The 15,489-nt window shown below is 45.8% G+C and overlaps 3 protein-coding genes across 3 annotated transcripts; 2 read left to right on the forward strand and 1 right to left on the reverse strand.

The window, feature by feature from the left end:
* Positions 1–7,903: 7,903 nt before the first annotated feature.
* Positions 7,904–9,338, forward strand: LOC128720349 (sugar transporter SWEET1-like). The gene is made up of 4 exons (XM_053814012.1): positions 7,904–8,090; positions 8,149–8,434; positions 8,505–8,624; positions 8,695–9,338. Exons 1-4 carry the CDS (start codon positions 7,915–7,917, stop codon positions 8,791–8,793), a joined length of 681 nt encoding a protein of 226 aa, XP_053669987.1. The 5' UTR covers positions 7,904–7,914; the 3' UTR covers positions 8,794–9,338.
* A 596-nt stretch (positions 9,339–9,934) lies between these two features.
* Positions 9,935–10,787, forward strand: LOC128720098 (sugar transporter SWEET1-like). The gene is made up of 3 exons (XM_053813743.1): positions 9,935–10,104; positions 10,208–10,613; positions 10,679–10,787. Exons 1-3 carry the CDS (start codon positions 9,935–9,937, stop codon positions 10,775–10,777), a joined length of 675 nt encoding a protein of 224 aa, XP_053669718.1. The 3' UTR covers positions 10,778–10,787.
* A 2,224-nt stretch (positions 10,788–13,011) lies between these two features.
* LOC128721453 (KH domain-containing, RNA-binding, signal transduction-associated protein 3-like) lies at positions 13,012–14,559 on the reverse strand. Its single transcript, XM_053815213.1, has 4 exons — positions 14,290–14,559; positions 13,609–14,215; positions 13,382–13,527; positions 13,012–13,169 (listed from the first exon to the last, which is right to left on the reverse strand). Exons 1-4 carry the CDS (start codon positions 14,498–14,500, stop codon positions 13,012–13,014), a joined length of 1,122 nt encoding a protein of 373 aa, XP_053671188.1. The 5' UTR covers positions 14,501–14,559.
* Between the last annotated feature and the right edge of the window lie 930 nt (positions 14,560–15,489).

Genomic DNA, 15,489 nt, shown 5'->3' on the forward strand with positions numbered 1-15,489 from the left:
GACCAACCACCCTCGAGGGAAATAGTGAACCGAGCTCGTGGTTTTTCACCCCTCGTACAAGGAGTAACAAGGCGCCTAAAGGACCTCAAACCGAGAGGGTCCGGGGAAAATTATTACCAGTGTCTTTACCCTACGACCACGCCGCAGAAGCATGTATAATGAATTGTGCCCCTCGGGCGCGTTTCCCGGCACTGGCCACGCGCACCCGCAGCAAAACACCCACGCACACACATACACACGCGGACACCCACACACGTGAGAAAAACGCCCGCTATCACACGCGGTACGCGGTTGGCCACTGCCACGTTGCCGGTTTCGAGGCGCGCGAGCAAACGCAACCAGGTGTATCGGGCTGGTCGCGTGGAGGAGTCAAATCGAATTGGCGACCGCAACCTGTGCGGGTGAATTACTTTCCATTCGCTCCGGCCCGCAGGCCGGTGGGTGAGTGGGTTTTTCTTTTCACTCCGCAAACAGGATGCAATGGGACGCCCGGTACTTGAGGCGGGCGAATGAAAGCTGCCGGCGCAACAATACTTGAATGCATAAATAAAATAAACCAGAATTAATTCTTTCACTTTCGCACACGGGCGGACACACACACACACACACATACACAGATTTTCCCACTCTTTCGCTTTTCCCGGGGCGGCAATGGGGGCGCCACAACGCCGTGGAAGGAATTGTGTTACACACAAAAACACTCTCCAGCAGCCACGCCGAGTCGTGGTGGCGCACAAAGACGACCAAGATCGCCGCCGGCACCGGAAGGCGGACTCAGCAGCGTCAACCCCCGCAAAGCAGCAATGCACTGCCACGTGTTTAAGTCCCGCGAGATCGACGTCCTTTTGGGTTTTGCGTTGCTTGCGAAAGGAATTCCGACCATGTGGAGGCTGGAGTTTTGTTTGTATGTGTGTGTATGCGTGGGTGAAGGAGCTTGCATTTCCACCAATTCTCCAAGTTGTTCACACCATGGTGGCATGTTGCCGCACGAAACTAGTCAAGGGTGGGAGGGAGGGAAGGGCGCTTTTCTATCTCCACCCACACGATTTTCCGGCCAGGCTGCACGTTAAGCGTCGCGTAATTATTCCACTTTAAATTGGTTTTTGGTTGCTAATTTACATGCCGAAGCGGCGAAGGACCGGTTTCTTCCAGCGTCGTTCGCTGGTTTTGGCGCGATTTGCATAAGATTGCACTTGTACGGTCGTGTGAATCATCACTTTTTTTTTATTCCACCATGCCCCGTACTCAACCGCCCGTACTCAGTGCAGAAAAACAACCCTTTAAGCCCTTGGGCTGGGGCAGATAACGATGGCACACTGGAACGGGACGCACTCGGAACGCGATGGCTCCACCGATGGATCCGTACCCGTAAGAAGCTCACGGTTGGAGTCGTTTCGCCGATGGCGCAGGTCCTGTCGGTACGACGCTTTTCGCTAGACTGGTTCCGAAGCTTAGCAGCGCGTGCGGTGAATGCGCGATAGCAGCTGTTCCCCGGTCGGACCGGGTGGTTCATCGGGAAAAGTCCCAAACAAACCGAAGCCATGGTGATAAGTGCGGTGCAAGTGTGTCGCAAGAGTCGGATACCCGGAGTCATGTTTCTACACTAGATTCCAGCTATAGCCGTGTGTATTTAATTGTTGTTTGTATAAAAAAAAGCATTGTAAACCGATCCGGTTCTGTTCTAACGTCAGATGATTTTCAAAGGCAAGATTCTGAAACAAAAGAGTAAAAAACTGATGATAATACTGTTCTACTCCACTAGTCAAAACTTTAATAATTCTCCTCATGCATGCTGGTACTGGATAGGTAATAAAATCATTTGTTGCGTGTGCCATCATTCCTGTATTTTGTCGGTATTCGGAAAATTCGTCTGAAAAACGCACTTCGACACCCTTGACATGAATGAACTGGACGAAAAAGGTTCGTCGTACGCGAAGACGCGATGAACTCCTCTCGTCCGTGGCTCCAAACGTGTGAGCTTATCTGTTGCGTGCCCTCCGGTGGGTCGGCTCAGAGCCAAACTAACCCACCCAAATGGGTCGTGAAGGTTGGGCATATTTACCACCCATCGCCCGAAACCCGGTGACACCTTGCTGGGGGAATGAACGCTCGGGAAATTTCGGTCGACTTCACGCGCCACCGTTCCGTTATCAGCTGTGCAAACAGGTTTTATCTGGGCTCAAAAAAAAAGGGGTCGAAACGGTTGCACCAGCTCGCGCGGTGTTCTTTTCGGGGGCTTTGTACATGTGCCTACGCTCCTCATTTCCTTCTCGCGATGGTGCCAACCCGCAGACGGCACGCTGAGTCGGAATGCACATTTGCACATTTGAAGCCACCGTCCACCTGCGTCATCGATCGGGCGTGAAAGTCATGCCCTTCCGGCAGCCGTACGACTCCGGTGAGGCGCATTATGCAAGCAAATACATGTAAATTTACGCCACCGTGTATCTTACGGCCTGCTTTCGTCGGTTGATTTGGGAAATTCATTCAAGCACCATTTGTCTTCGGTTGGTTCGGTTCGGGAAACAACGCGGGAAAGCATTACCATTAGCGATTGAAATCGTCAAATCACACGGGGGCTTTTGAGGTTGTAAGTTTGTTTTATTAGCCATGCATCGATGCTGCTACCCTGTGCTATAAATAAAGAAAATCAATCCAGAACACACGTCAACGCGAGCACATATGCGAGTATTTATTAAGGAAGTGAATAGTGCTGTTATTCCTTTTCCACCCTGGATGCAATCAGTGCAGCGAGATTGATTCATTCGCTACAATCGTACACACACACACACACACACACACACGGTGATGTCGTTCAATCAATTCCACCAAATCGGATCCGAGCAGGAAAGCGTAATGGAATCAGCATCAACCAAGCTAACGTGCTCGATCAAGCGTGGGAAAATTGGAAAGTGACATCGGTGCGATGGCTGTCGGTGTGGAATCTTGCTTCATTGACGGATTCCGCCCTAAAAGGATTTGCTCGATAATTCGTGGGACAAAATTGAACCCCATCAAAGACGAAAGCGCACGCTGTCAGGCTGCCGATAAATGCGATCGATTATAGTTTACCGCAAGCGCTGCAAAATTGAAGCTAATTTGCGGGTTTTATCATCGCCCCTGAACGGCTCCTCAGGGAGTGGCGCAAAAACAACGCGTTGATTGCGTTGGATAATAATTTGCGCCCGATGGCAGGTGTGAGAATTTTTTAATCTCGACGACAGGACGTAAATTTTAATGGCGTTTTGTGCGTTTCGCACGTAAAACAAAACACACAAACTAAAACAACCGCCGAGTCAAATTTCCATCCAAATCCCGGTGAATCCGGCCGGTATGTAATTTTCCCGCACCGGAACCAGATCCTGGGATGGTCCTGCCGCGAGGTCGCGCATCGGGTCGTTCCGGTGGATGGTAATTAATGGCATGTCAGTCAAATTTGCATATTAATTTACGGCCTCGACGTTGGCGTGCGTCATGCCTCTTATCGATGGGGTCATTCGATTGGAGTCGAATGTTAACCCGTCGGCGCAGATTGTCAATCTTCTTCAGCTCGGTCTACCACGTCCACCATGGGATGTGCGTAATTTGAGTAAGTCACTTACCGCCTGCCTGCTGGCGCCAGGACGGGTGCGAAGATGAATGGATGGATATTAGGAAGTCGGGCTCGATTGAATGCCACCGGATAGTCGAAATCAGTTGACGGCGAATCGACAGCGGATATTCGAAGCCGCACATGATTAATGAACACCACCACCAGCAGCCAGTTAGCGTCGCGTCGTGGTGCCTTTCGCGGGAAAAATGATCCTCGTTAGCTAGCGTGGAGGGAAAACCCGCAAATTTACGTGCCAAACAGCGTGCCGTTTTGTAGCCAATGCTGCCTAAGACGATAAACCCGTCCACCACTGTCACGTGGGGTGATTTAGCTGGAAAGGATACGGCTCCCGTGGGTGGGTACGGTGTGCGATTACATTACGCCTTTTCAACCGTTACACCACCCAAGCCGAAGCGACGGGAGTCGGGAATAATCCGCTCCGCGAAAAAGGGTTCCGGTTGCAGACGAATGGATTCGCGCGCCAATCTCCCGTTAAGCCGGTTATTCACGTTCAAAAGTGCGTTTGAAGGCTGAAATGGAGCGGAAAAGGCACTGCACTGAATGTTTCCCGTCCATATTGAATGGCGTGCGAATATTGAAACGAACACATCGCGTCCAGTCGGTTTTCGTTTCCTGCCAATTGCTCATCTGACGCCGGTTCGTTCCTCAGTCCTCAGCATTTCTTGCTCTCTCTGTCTTTGTTTGACTCCTTTGATAGTTTGGCGTTGGTATGGTAACACCAATGAGCACGTGATGGAGCAGTCGGCGTGCAAAATGGTCGATTTCCAGTTCGAGCGCTGCAAACCGACCGAATACGGTGTACCCTTCGAAAGATTGACCATCCGGAGCGTGATGGTACCGGCGACGCTAATTGGGAACTGTCATGCCTCCGTACGCTGAATCAGACCTTTTTACTTCACTCCACGCTTGTGCCAACGTGTACTCGTCGCGACGAAAACCCGTCGTAGGGGTGTGTCACGGTGTCGATGATTGCCTCGTGGAATGGTTTCGTTTTCCGTAAGCAAGGCTTTTACAACCCTGTGCGTTGTAACTTACAATCGTTTGCTGATGGGGCTCGCCGTTGGAAGAGAAGGGTAAAACAAATGACACCAAACTGGGTTTGGAAAAGGCAACAGCACGCGGATACGTTGCGTACTAAATTAAATGGATCCAGTGCAATCAAACCAAATGGCGTGGAGTTGCATTTTCATGCAAATTGTACAGCATTGACGTTTCACCCCCGTTGTTATCGGTTCGTACGGTGCGTAACCTGTGCAGGGTAGATTGACTTTAACCCAAATTTCCACGACCCGATTCTGCGGACACACGCGCGCACCGGAAGGCACGTCCATAATCAGGACGAGGATTTATACGCATTTTCTGTCCCATGCAGGGTGATAGTATAAAAAAGAACGTACAAAAGCCCAGGAAGCGGCATTCCGGGAAAAGTGGAACATCCAAAGAGACGTACGACGGGAAGAGTGCAGCAATTTGGATGAAGATCGAACCAGGTCAAGCCAATATGAACTAATATCGTAATATCAGCAGGACGGCCGCTGATTGAGACCGAAACGTGCCAGGGCAGCAGCAGCAGCAGGGGACAAATGCTGGCTAACGGCAACCAGACCGGAAACACCTGCCAGGACGACAGTACATTATCGAATGTTACGATGAGGCACTTTCGCGTGGTAAAAGTTTTCGATGTCGATGGTTGTGGGGGCACGATTCCCTAACTTGCTAATCATTATTAATTACGCACGCTCTCGTTAGCAGCTTGATATGAGCAGCATAGTGCTTTTTTTTTTGCTTCTCTCCGTTGGTGGCTGTGATCGGGATAACAATTTGACTGCCTCTTATTAGTAAAAGGGGAAATCTTAAGCAGCTTCATCCGGTGCTATTCCAACGGAATGAATAGGAATCTAGCTAGCTTCGGACAGGTTGAAAAAGGCAGCGCCGATGACGCACCTTAGACCATGTGGGTCACGTCTAAAGCTACTACAGCTACGTCCATCAAGTTGTGGTGTGGTGTGTCGCTGTTGAAACCCTTATCAAATTTGTTTCGCCACCCAGCGGCAATCCAATGATAAGTGTAAATGCACGATAACAAGGTGCGAGTGTTGGTAGCAAAACGAAGGTTTTACGCCGTTTCTAAATGGGTAGCTCTTGTAAGCCTTTGCAACGCCGCACAGGTGGGTTACGAGCGAGCATTTGCCACGGATAGCCATTCAATTTTATGCTCAATTTGCCTGGCATGGTTTACCAGCACAAAATTGCACCGATAGCGTTCAATGTCAGCGAAATGTGGTGTTGAACCACTGCTTGAATCGGGAACGTTTTTTTTTCTTATCCGCATTTATGCTACAGTTTTCCAAAATGACTTGGGTGGGGCATGAAAACGAAAGCAACAAAAAAGTTGGAGAATTTGGTAGCCAGTGCCTTAAGATAAATGAGATATTCAGCACCGTTGAAAGAAAATATGATCCTGCACACACTACGGCGAAGACTTTACTTTTACTATTTCATATCCGCCACATGAAAGAAAGACATGACGCAGTCATGATGACGGGGAAGATTTTTTTACACCCTTGGCACTCTACCCTGAATTCAGCCAAAAGAAAAATATCATCACATTGACCCACTACCCTTATGCAATAAGGGTACGTTCGTACGAGCTTCTCTTCGTAGTTGCGACGATGCGATTTGACAAAGCATGGATTACGCGCTGGCAGGCACCTAGTCAGTACTAAGGTTGAAACTATTGCACTTTCTGCATTTTTTTCCCAACGTCCCACAATACTCTCCCATGCACGGTGACATGTCTTATTCAGTGAGTCTCAAATTTCGCTCCACGTAACGGTCACCACCGGGAGAGCAAGGACGCGAACTAGCATTAGGTGTGACAGCAAAGGCGGAAAAAGTTCCGGACAGGCACGACAGCGGGAGTACATTTCCACAGTTGACTTTTTTCCCTTTATGTCGCGACATGGGATCGTAAATTTGAAACTCAAACGGAGCACTCGTCCGGTGGCTCATACATGCTCGGGTAACTTTCTCTTGATTAAACTGCAACATCTCCAACCATGTGAGCATAACTATCAACTCGGATAGAATGTGATACGCAACAGCCTTCGTACCTCGCCGGGCAGTACGTGGGTTGGCACGAATTTCAAATGAATGAAGCAATTTCTCGCCCTTATCGCAGGACACCTGTTGTGGTTGTGGCACGCTGCCATTTTCCTGACAAGTGCAGCACATTTTGGATGATTCTGTGAAGGTAGCTTAGGGAAGACAAAATGCTCGTGCTACGATTTGCCTCAAGTGCATTCAAGTGCATTCGCCTGTTTCTGCTCTATTGCAAAATTGCATGCTAATGGGCCGCTTCCACAGTTTCCACCGCACACGGCAACACCTGGCGAAAGGTGCCTGGCATGCATTTTCGTTTTCGTTCGTCCTGGTTAGTTCCACTGTTCAGCGTGTCATCGTAGCTAAGCGATTGCAAAATTCCATCTAAAAGCTCACATCCGCATCCTTCAAGCTGGAGTGTGTTGCTCAGGAATGATATCACGCAAGTGGAAGGAAAATAGCACCTTTCCGACTGCAGGAGAACAAAGCGAACCACTTGCGTACTGGTACGTTGCGCTGCCAGTACATTGTTGTGTAGTTTGCTTTCCAAAAGTGAGCAGTTTGGGTTGTGGAATGCGAGTAGAACAAAATGGCGAATGGAGGAAATTCAATCATCTAACGGCGGATGCTGTATTGTGAGAGAGGCAAATAAAGAAAAACGGGAAAATGCAAGGTACAGCCCTTTTTGGATAATTTACTGCACTTCCATATTCAGCTGCAACTGTTCCGTGCTGATCCTCAAGACTGCATATTCCCTTTGATATGAGCGTCATGTTATTGGTACATCTTGAATGATTGTTTGTATCACAATCGAACATTTCGCAAATGCAGATTGAAAGGGGAGCATTTCGCGTGAAAAAACGCCATGAGATGCGGACCCTGCAAACACCATGGTGTTAATCCCAAATGCAAACACGCCGTTGAAAAATTCACCCCATTCTTCTAAACGCACTCAAGATCGACCACCGTTTGGGGTGGCTTTATGCGAGCGATTAACTTCGGCACAGGCTCCGTCGTTCGTCATTGCTAAGACGCGATTTACAAGGCACTCAGATTAGGTCTCCGCGTGGCAACCTCACTGCGAGATGAGCGCTTTCGCGTGACCGTGTTCATTGCTCTCGAGAGGCTGCGATCGCGCAACCACCGTCCATTTCCAGTCTGTGTGTAGCTGCCCGAGAACGCGGCGTTTGTAAAGCGAAATGGCCATCGCGGCAATGCTGACCGAGCTCGAACCATATCGGGAGCGCATCGGGCAGGCCGCCGGATTGCTTACGGTGGTCCAGTACTTAGCGGGATGGTTCATCTGCTCCGAGATCCGTCGTCGTGGAACATCTGCTGGTGTTTCTCCGTTGCGCTTCATCGGCGGATGTGGTCTGTAAGTGGCGTGCCGTTCGACGATCGAGGATTTCTTTTCATTGTTTGCTCCATTGCAGCTCCATCCTTCAGCTGCAGTACTCGCAAAAGCTGCAGGCACCGGCACTGATCTGGACGAGCATTTTTACGCTTTCCTTTTCGGTGTTATACACCCTGTGGTACTGGTGGTACACGCCGATTGGTCGGCGAAGGCCATTCTATCGGCTCGCGTTTGGAATGGGCGCTATCACGATCGGCTTGCTGGCGTATGGCGCACAGGGTAATAGTCCCGAAATTATGCATCGCCTTGGGATGGTCCTGACGGTGTTGGCTCTTGGTTTCATCGCGCTCCCGTTGGCACAACTGGTAAGTACGATGGCACTGATGGTTGATGGTCACGCCTCTTTGTACATTGTGTGCCTTTCATTCACCACAGGGCTCGGTAATTAGCGCTAAGAGCAGCGCCGGACTGCCACTGCCAGCGATTCTGGCCTCAACTGGGGCAACCATCCTTTGGCTCGTGTACGGGCTGCTCATCAACAACACGTTCATCGTGGTAAGTGAACACCGGTTGTCGGTTGATGCGAGCAACCCTTTCCTGACGGTCGTTATCGTTCGGTTTGCAGGTCCAGAAAATCATCGCCATGGGGCTGTGCACCGCTCAGCTATCGCTGTTTGTCATTTATCCAGCATCCGGGACCGTTGAGCGGAAAAAGAAACAATAATAATCTCCCCATCGTCCTCCGCGCCGGAAAGCAGCCGTTTCGGTTCACTGCTCGCCAACTGTGGCCATCGTCTGGCGGGTGGTTGATAAGGAATCCCCACTCGAAGCGGATCTGACGCACACTGGCCAGTTTGAGGCATGGATTCGGTTTTCGGTGGCTTCCCTGGCGTTTTTAAATTTATTATCTGTGCCCTTTATTTTGTTTGCTGTTGTGCTGTTTAAAGAAGTACGTGATTCGTGCGTTTCATCGAAGGCAGTTCAAAAAATATATATGTTAGTACCACGAATAAGCAGTTTTGGGGCTTGTTCCGATCGGTGCAGGGATGGGAAAACGTTTGTGATGTACACTGACTGTATTCGACTGATGTAATGATAATGTTATCACCGCAGTTTGGCAGGTGACTGGTTTTAGTATTTCAGAGTTTTAACTGCTACAATAGAAAGTTCAAACGAACTCGAAGGGCGCTGAGAATTTGCTAATTACATTGCAAATTAATGTCATATAACTTGATACGCCAAGAACACAATCTCACACCGAAAAGCAAAACAACCTCCACTTTTATACGTAAGTTGATATAAGCAACGTAAAAGATAAGATAAAATATACAGCGTGTGTGTGGACACGCTTCGACGACATGCTCGTTTTCTTCATACGGGAGGGCACTTTCTGCTGCTGGGAGGTTCTGATGCAGCTGTGGTTTTAAATTGTCATCTTCAACCACGTGGTGATGGATCGCTGAGCGTGTGAGTTTGCGCACGACATGCTGAAGCGTTGTTGAATGAGTTCCACTGCGAGACATCGCACCCCCGGAACGCGAAACGAGCTCTAGCGCATGCGATAGAGAAACGTGCTAAGTCACTATCTGTTACGCGATGGTAATCGATCGTACTCGCAGGGGATGAAACGTTGCCGGAGGGATGAAGATGGCGGTTTGACCTCGAACCAGTCGTCGCAGCGTCACACAAATACAGCGTCAACCCGAGCGTTGATTGTCATCAGCTGGAGCATGGGGGTTGTTCGATCCCGCGTACCGGTAGGGACGCTGGACCGGTTAGTATCTGTGCCGGAACAATCGCGGTAACATCGTAGTGTTTCGGGAGGGAAGTAAGCGAATTTTAGCGCGGTTAGTTCACGAGCAAAAATGGAGGCATTGTCGGAAAGCTTGCAGCCGTACAAGGAGATTGTCGGTACGGGGGCCGCCGTCTTAACGGTGGGGCAAATGTTTAGCGGCTGCTTCGTCTGCAATGACATCCGGAAAAAGGGCACGACGGACGGATTTTCACCGATGCCATTCGTCGGTGGCTGTGGACTGTAAGCATCCGGCCGTTGGGAGATAATTGGTTCCCGAAATAGTGGCATATAACTTGTCGTTCGACTGCGTACTTCCTCGAAAGTTTGTTTTTGTCTTCTGCAGTACCATCCTCTTCCTGCAGCACGGTATGCTGATGGGCGATTCTGCCATGACCAACGCTAATATGGTTGGTCTCGCGATCAGCCTTGTGTATGCGACCTTTTTCCTCCTATATACGCCTACGGGTGAGCGGGCGAGCTTCTGGCGGCAAGTTGGCTGGACAGCACTGTTCACGATCACTCTGCTCGGGTACGTCAAGATCGAGAACCCTTCCGTGGTCGAGGATCGCTTCGGCATGATCATCACCGTGCTGATGCTGTGTCTTATCGGGCAACCCTTGATTGGGCTGCCAGATATCATCCGGCGGAAGAGCACCGAGGGGCTACCATTCGCGATGATCCTATCCGGTACGATCGTGGGGCTGAGCTGGTTACTGTACGGGGTGATCCTGAATAATGTCTTTGTTGTGGTAAGTGATCGAATCGGTTATAGCATGTCGAGATATGTTTACGTGTAAGAACTTTTCCTTTTTAGCTGCAAAATTTGGCAGCCGTTACGCTGAGCGGGATTCAGTTGGCTCTGTTTGCCATTTACCCATCAACATCGGCACCAACGGTTAAGAAAAGGGATTGAAAAAACCATGTAAATACTAGATCATATCTCTTCCTATTGTCGTACAAAGATATGTTAGAGATCATTTTGTATAAGAAGATTGTTATCGGGAATATGAACCAACATAGCTAGACGTCAACATATAAAAGCATAACATATATCCAACATAGACGATCGACGTAGTAGATCGTCGTACATTCTTTATTTGTATCATTTTTTAGACCACAGATAGAGTGTTTGCTTGGCAACAGTATCACTTTAATTCGCTCAGTTCTATGGTTCACATCACAACTGTGGGGCTGTGTGTGTTTTCATCTTTCAAAGATCGAAATTGCAATTGATTCCAATCACCTAATGTGTCCCAATCATCCTCTGCTTCCACACGGATAGTAGAAAGATCGTTCCGGAATGCTATTAATAATGAATAAACGAGAGAAGTATTATTAAAAATTATAAAATGTATTTCATGTATAGTCTTGTTTGTTAAACTCACCTTAAAGACGTATTCGGTGCTAGCCGACTTATCTTTCCTTACCACTGCTTCCGCGCAACCCTTGGAGCACGTGTACTAGAGCGTAGGAAAATGGAAATAAAATAAACAAATCAATATAAAGTCAAGTTGCCTCGACACCGAATCGAGCGGAGGGACGTACGAGGGGAAACGAGTGTCACTGGTATCGGTGCTCGCTGGCTGGTGCATGCCATCATTCGAAAGGGAACAATTGATTCGCAATGATTGGTCGATTGTTGTTACAGGAGAGTGCAGTACTGAGATGCCTCTCGTATGCGGCGCCACGTTCGGCTGTTTCAGCTGAGAAGAAACGTACATAAATTTCAGCGATGCGTATGTTTAATTTAAACTGGAACCTTTCTTCGATTTGCTGGACAAGTCAACTAACATTTTTTGCAAAAAACTTGTTCCTATGCTTGGTTTATTGCGCACTCATGTTTAAATAATTTATTTCCATGTTAAATTAGAAGGATAAACGTTTATTATATGCTTCAAACGGGTTTTTTTTATCAAGACGAATATTTGTAGATTTCTTTTACAATCACCTAGCATTTAAAATAAAAATAACTCGTGTTTTTCATAGAAATAATTTACTACTTATGACACAGCTCATCCCAACACTAACCAAGAATCACATTTCAATAATGAACATATCGATAATCGTTAAAACAAGAGCACTCTAGTAGCCGATGTTAAATTATTTTATATTACTTTCAACATTATCTGGTATCGATCCTATTAGTTCCAACTTGCAAAGATGCACGAATAATTGTTTGATAGATATTATTCTTGTTGTTGTTTTTTTTTTATTTTGTACTATTAAACTACGGTCTTCTCGAATGAATTTATGTATATATAACATTATTTGCTGTTACATTTTTCATTTGCTGCAGAATTATAGGATTGTTGTTTATTGTAACATACGTTTGTAGTTTTATTTGCGTAAGTTAGTTAATGACGAGCAATTTACTTTAAGGGAATTTGAATTATTTTGTTGATCGTTTTGTGATAGAAAGTCTATTCATAATTTATTTCTTTGGATAGCAATGCTATTTATCGTCTTTTTGTTTGATCGTAAATTGATCCGTAAATTGAAATGAATTTTAAAAGTGACTATGCTGATCTTTTAAATACAGATTTTAACCCACTGCCATACACACAGCGTTGGTAGATGTTTTATTGTGGTTTTCGGTAGTAATTATTCAATTACTTTTACTATGGTAGATCAAATTTATGATTAGGAAGAATGCTGGTTGAACTTATGGTTAATAAAATTTTTCAGCATATTCTATCGAGGAAAAAAGAAATCAAAATCTAAATCAAGTTAAGCCACTTGCCTATAAACGCAACCTCACGTAAATTTGTTTGGAACCGTTGTTTTGAATTAAAGACAAAGTTGGTTCGTGGCTAAAGCGCTAATCGGTAGGCGAGGAGTGAAACTAACATGTGAAAGAGATTTCATTCAAATTGCATTCTATTAATGCACTATTCATATGCATGTTTGCATACGTCTTATCGCTACGAGTATGTAATAAAAAATCAGGAAGGATAATCTTTGGAATCATTCATTACTTGGCTAGCGGCAATGTGCTAGTAAACTTCGAAAACTTTAACGTGTTATGATGTTTTCAGAACAAAATTATATAAAATATATTTACAGCTTGTTGTAAGCTGAAGAGATGCCGCGTGAAAAAATGTACTTAGCGTAGTAGTGTTTCGCGTTTTAAAGCAAAGAGACGTCGTTTTACTTCGACTGGCGAGCATACGGTGTATGTCGATACGAATGAAGATCTCGTGTAGCGTGATGCTTGGGATTGATTGCCTCACGCGATGAAGTCCCACCGTACGCCGATGGCTTCCAGGATCGACCGCCCATCGATGGTGTGGTCGGTTTCGAAGGAGCTGATGAGGATTTAGGATAAGAATTTAAGTTTGCGTTTAGCAGTGTATTTTTAAGATATTTTTATTTTAACGGATGGTGTGTTTAATGGCCGTTTGTTGAACAGGATTTGCTGTGATTGATTTCGCTATAACAGACTACCATCTCGAAATCGGTTCTAATAAAATATCAAACGACTGCATTGGACGTAGATGTGGCCAATTAAAAGACTTACCATCGTATGAGCTCGACTCACGGTAGTAACTTCTCCGGTATTCTGGATCGTAAGTATTGGGATCATATTTAGCCCTTGCTGGTGGCGGGGGATGAAAGTGATACGATGGTTCATAATGACTTTGTTCGTACCGCGTGTCCTCATAGCTAAATGTTGTGGAAATCCAACAAAAAATCGATTACTCAAGGAGACCGTTTGTGTGTTGGTTTTTGTTTAGCTAAACAAACCGAGACATATGCGTATCTTCCAGTGCTGAACGAGCCTTGTCGAGTATTGAGAGCACTTTCTTTTGTGGAGGTAGCGACCGCGTGGGTGAGCTGGATAAGGGCTCACTGTCGTGAACGGAAGGATGTGATATCGTTTTTTTGTATACCTTTTTTAACGGTATATCACATTCGGGATCTTCCAACATTTCACGCATCTGCTCCTGGCGAATGAAATCGTTACTGTCCGGGATCAGGAACTTTCGCACCTCTGCCAAAGCGTAGGCAATGCGTGCGTGTGCCTCGGCCGGAGGTCCTAGTGCATTTATTTCGACATGCAGATCATCGTTCAAATGGGCGTATTTGGGATCCATCGCTAATCGTAGCTCTTCTTCTCGCTTTCGATCTTTCATTGACCCTCTTCCTAGGATAGCCATCTTGCACATGGTTTCTTCTTGCAGTCGCTTCAATGAGTTTCCCTTTGGCCCGAGTAGCTTGCCCACAAAGTTGAACTTCGGATGTTCTTTCACGGGCACGATAACCTTCACCTGCACCTTGATGGGCTTTTCACGGTATATATCGATATAACGCCGGGCAGGTGGTTTACCATTTTTCTGTGCCGATTCCACCTCTATATGAAATGCAACAGTATGAACACATGCAAGACATAAATATGAGTATGGAAATCTATTGGCGACAACTTACCAGACTCCAATAGCCGGTCAGCAATGGGAAATTTCCGATCCAAGGCTACCCGTTCGCTAAGTATATTCCGAATATATTCCTGTACTTTTTCTGATTGTTGGATCGTTTCTTCACCATCATCTTCCTGTTCAATAGCTCGGAGACTAGCATTACTTTTTCGTTTAAAGTCACTCGCTTCGTCGTTATAACCGTTTACTTCCTGGTCAGCCATTTGTATGGAGATGATGACCGTTTTAAGCTCTTTTGCAGGGATTTATTTACCGCACTATAATTTTTATTTCCGGAAGGAACATGCAACGCAAAGGCACGGAACGCGTTTTTATTATTTATTCTATGCTCCAAATAGATGCTCCGAAATGGAAAAAGCCGATCGATTTATGCACACACCATTGTTAGCCGAGTTTGTATAAGCATTATTTAACTACATCCACGAAAAAGGGCTTTTTCATCACTTTTCATTGAGTAACGCAAAATTTCGTATTCAGAACGTAAAACATAAACAGTCTCTTCTTTGCGAAATGGGATGTATAATTCTATATTTGAATTCTCCAAAGAGTTACTACTAATATATTCAAAGATTGGCCACTTCTTTATAGGCTCGACTATCTAGAGTTATATGCCTTACAGTGAAAAACACCTGATACAACCATCCACTTCTTGAAACAACGATTTTATGATGAAGTCTTACAAACGCATAACAACCATGTATCGCAAATGTACTGTCAATCAAATGTCAAAATACCACTCTCATAATAATATAGAGGTGTTCAAACAACAGGCAAAATAATAAACGAGTTCCAATTTTACGTAATTTCATAGAAAAAAGGGTTACTTAATTAAGGATAAAATACAGTTTGCAATAAATTTTTTTCTGCTATCGAATAACAAAATAAAATTGATTAAAAAACAATGAAAGAATCAGCTTGCTTTATTCAGCTAAATGAGCTATAGCTCAACATGCCTCAACAGCCCTTTGGAAACGTACATCCATAATATTCCACAGTGTATGGTAGTTTGGTGGTAATATAATAATATATATTTGGTAATATAATAATATAATAATATATCTTTAAATATTTGATAATATAATAAATCACTATCTTAATGATATTAAGTAAAATTAAGTTAGCATTTTTGTGTTGAATAGTATAAGCGAATGTAGAATATACGTCTATTCAAAATTATTTCCAGTAATGGATT

This window comes from Anopheles nili, chromosome 2 (assembly GCF_943737925.1).
Source record: "Anopheles nili chromosome 2, idAnoNiliSN_F5_01, whole genome shotgun sequence".
NCBI lineage: Eukaryota > Metazoa > Arthropoda > Insecta > Diptera > Culicidae > Anopheles > Anopheles nili.

Bases quoted from the DNA above. Each gene is read 5' to 3' on its own strand.
- LOC128720349 (XM_053814012.1), top strand. From the start codon at position 7,915: ATGGCCATCGCGGCAATGCTGACCGAGCTCGAACCATATCGGGAGCGC. The intron at 8,091-8,148 runs GTAAGTGGCGTG...GCTCCATTGCAG, and splicing joins TTCATCGGCGGATGTGGTCT to CTCCATCCTTCAGCTGCAGT. The intron at 8,435-8,504 runs GTAAGTACGATG...CATTCACCACAG, and splicing joins CGCTCCCGTTGGCACAACTG to GGCTCGGTAATTAGCGCTAA.
- LOC128720098 (XM_053813743.1), top strand. From the start codon at position 9,935: ATGGAGGCATTGTCGGAAAGCTTGCAGCCGTACAAGGAGATTGTCGGT. The intron at 10,105-10,207 runs GTAAGCATCCGG...TGTCTTCTGCAG, and splicing joins TTCGTCGGTGGCTGTGGACT to TACCATCCTCTTCCTGCAGC. The intron at 10,614-10,678 runs GTAAGTGATCGA...TTTCCTTTTTAG, and splicing joins TGAATAATGTCTTTGTTGTG to CTGCAAAATTTGGCAGCCGT.
- LOC128721453 (XM_053815213.1), bottom strand. From the start codon at position 14,500: ATGGCTGACCAGGAAGTAAACGGTTATAACGACGAAGCGAGTGACTTT. The intron at 13,528-13,608 runs GTTTGTTTAGCT...CACAACATTTAG, and splicing joins GAAGATACGCATATGTCTCG to CTATGAGGACACGCGGTACG. The intron at 13,170-13,381 runs GTAAGTCTTTTA...AATCCTCATCAG, and splicing joins TGAGTCGAGCTCATACGATG to CTCCTTCGAAACCGACCACA.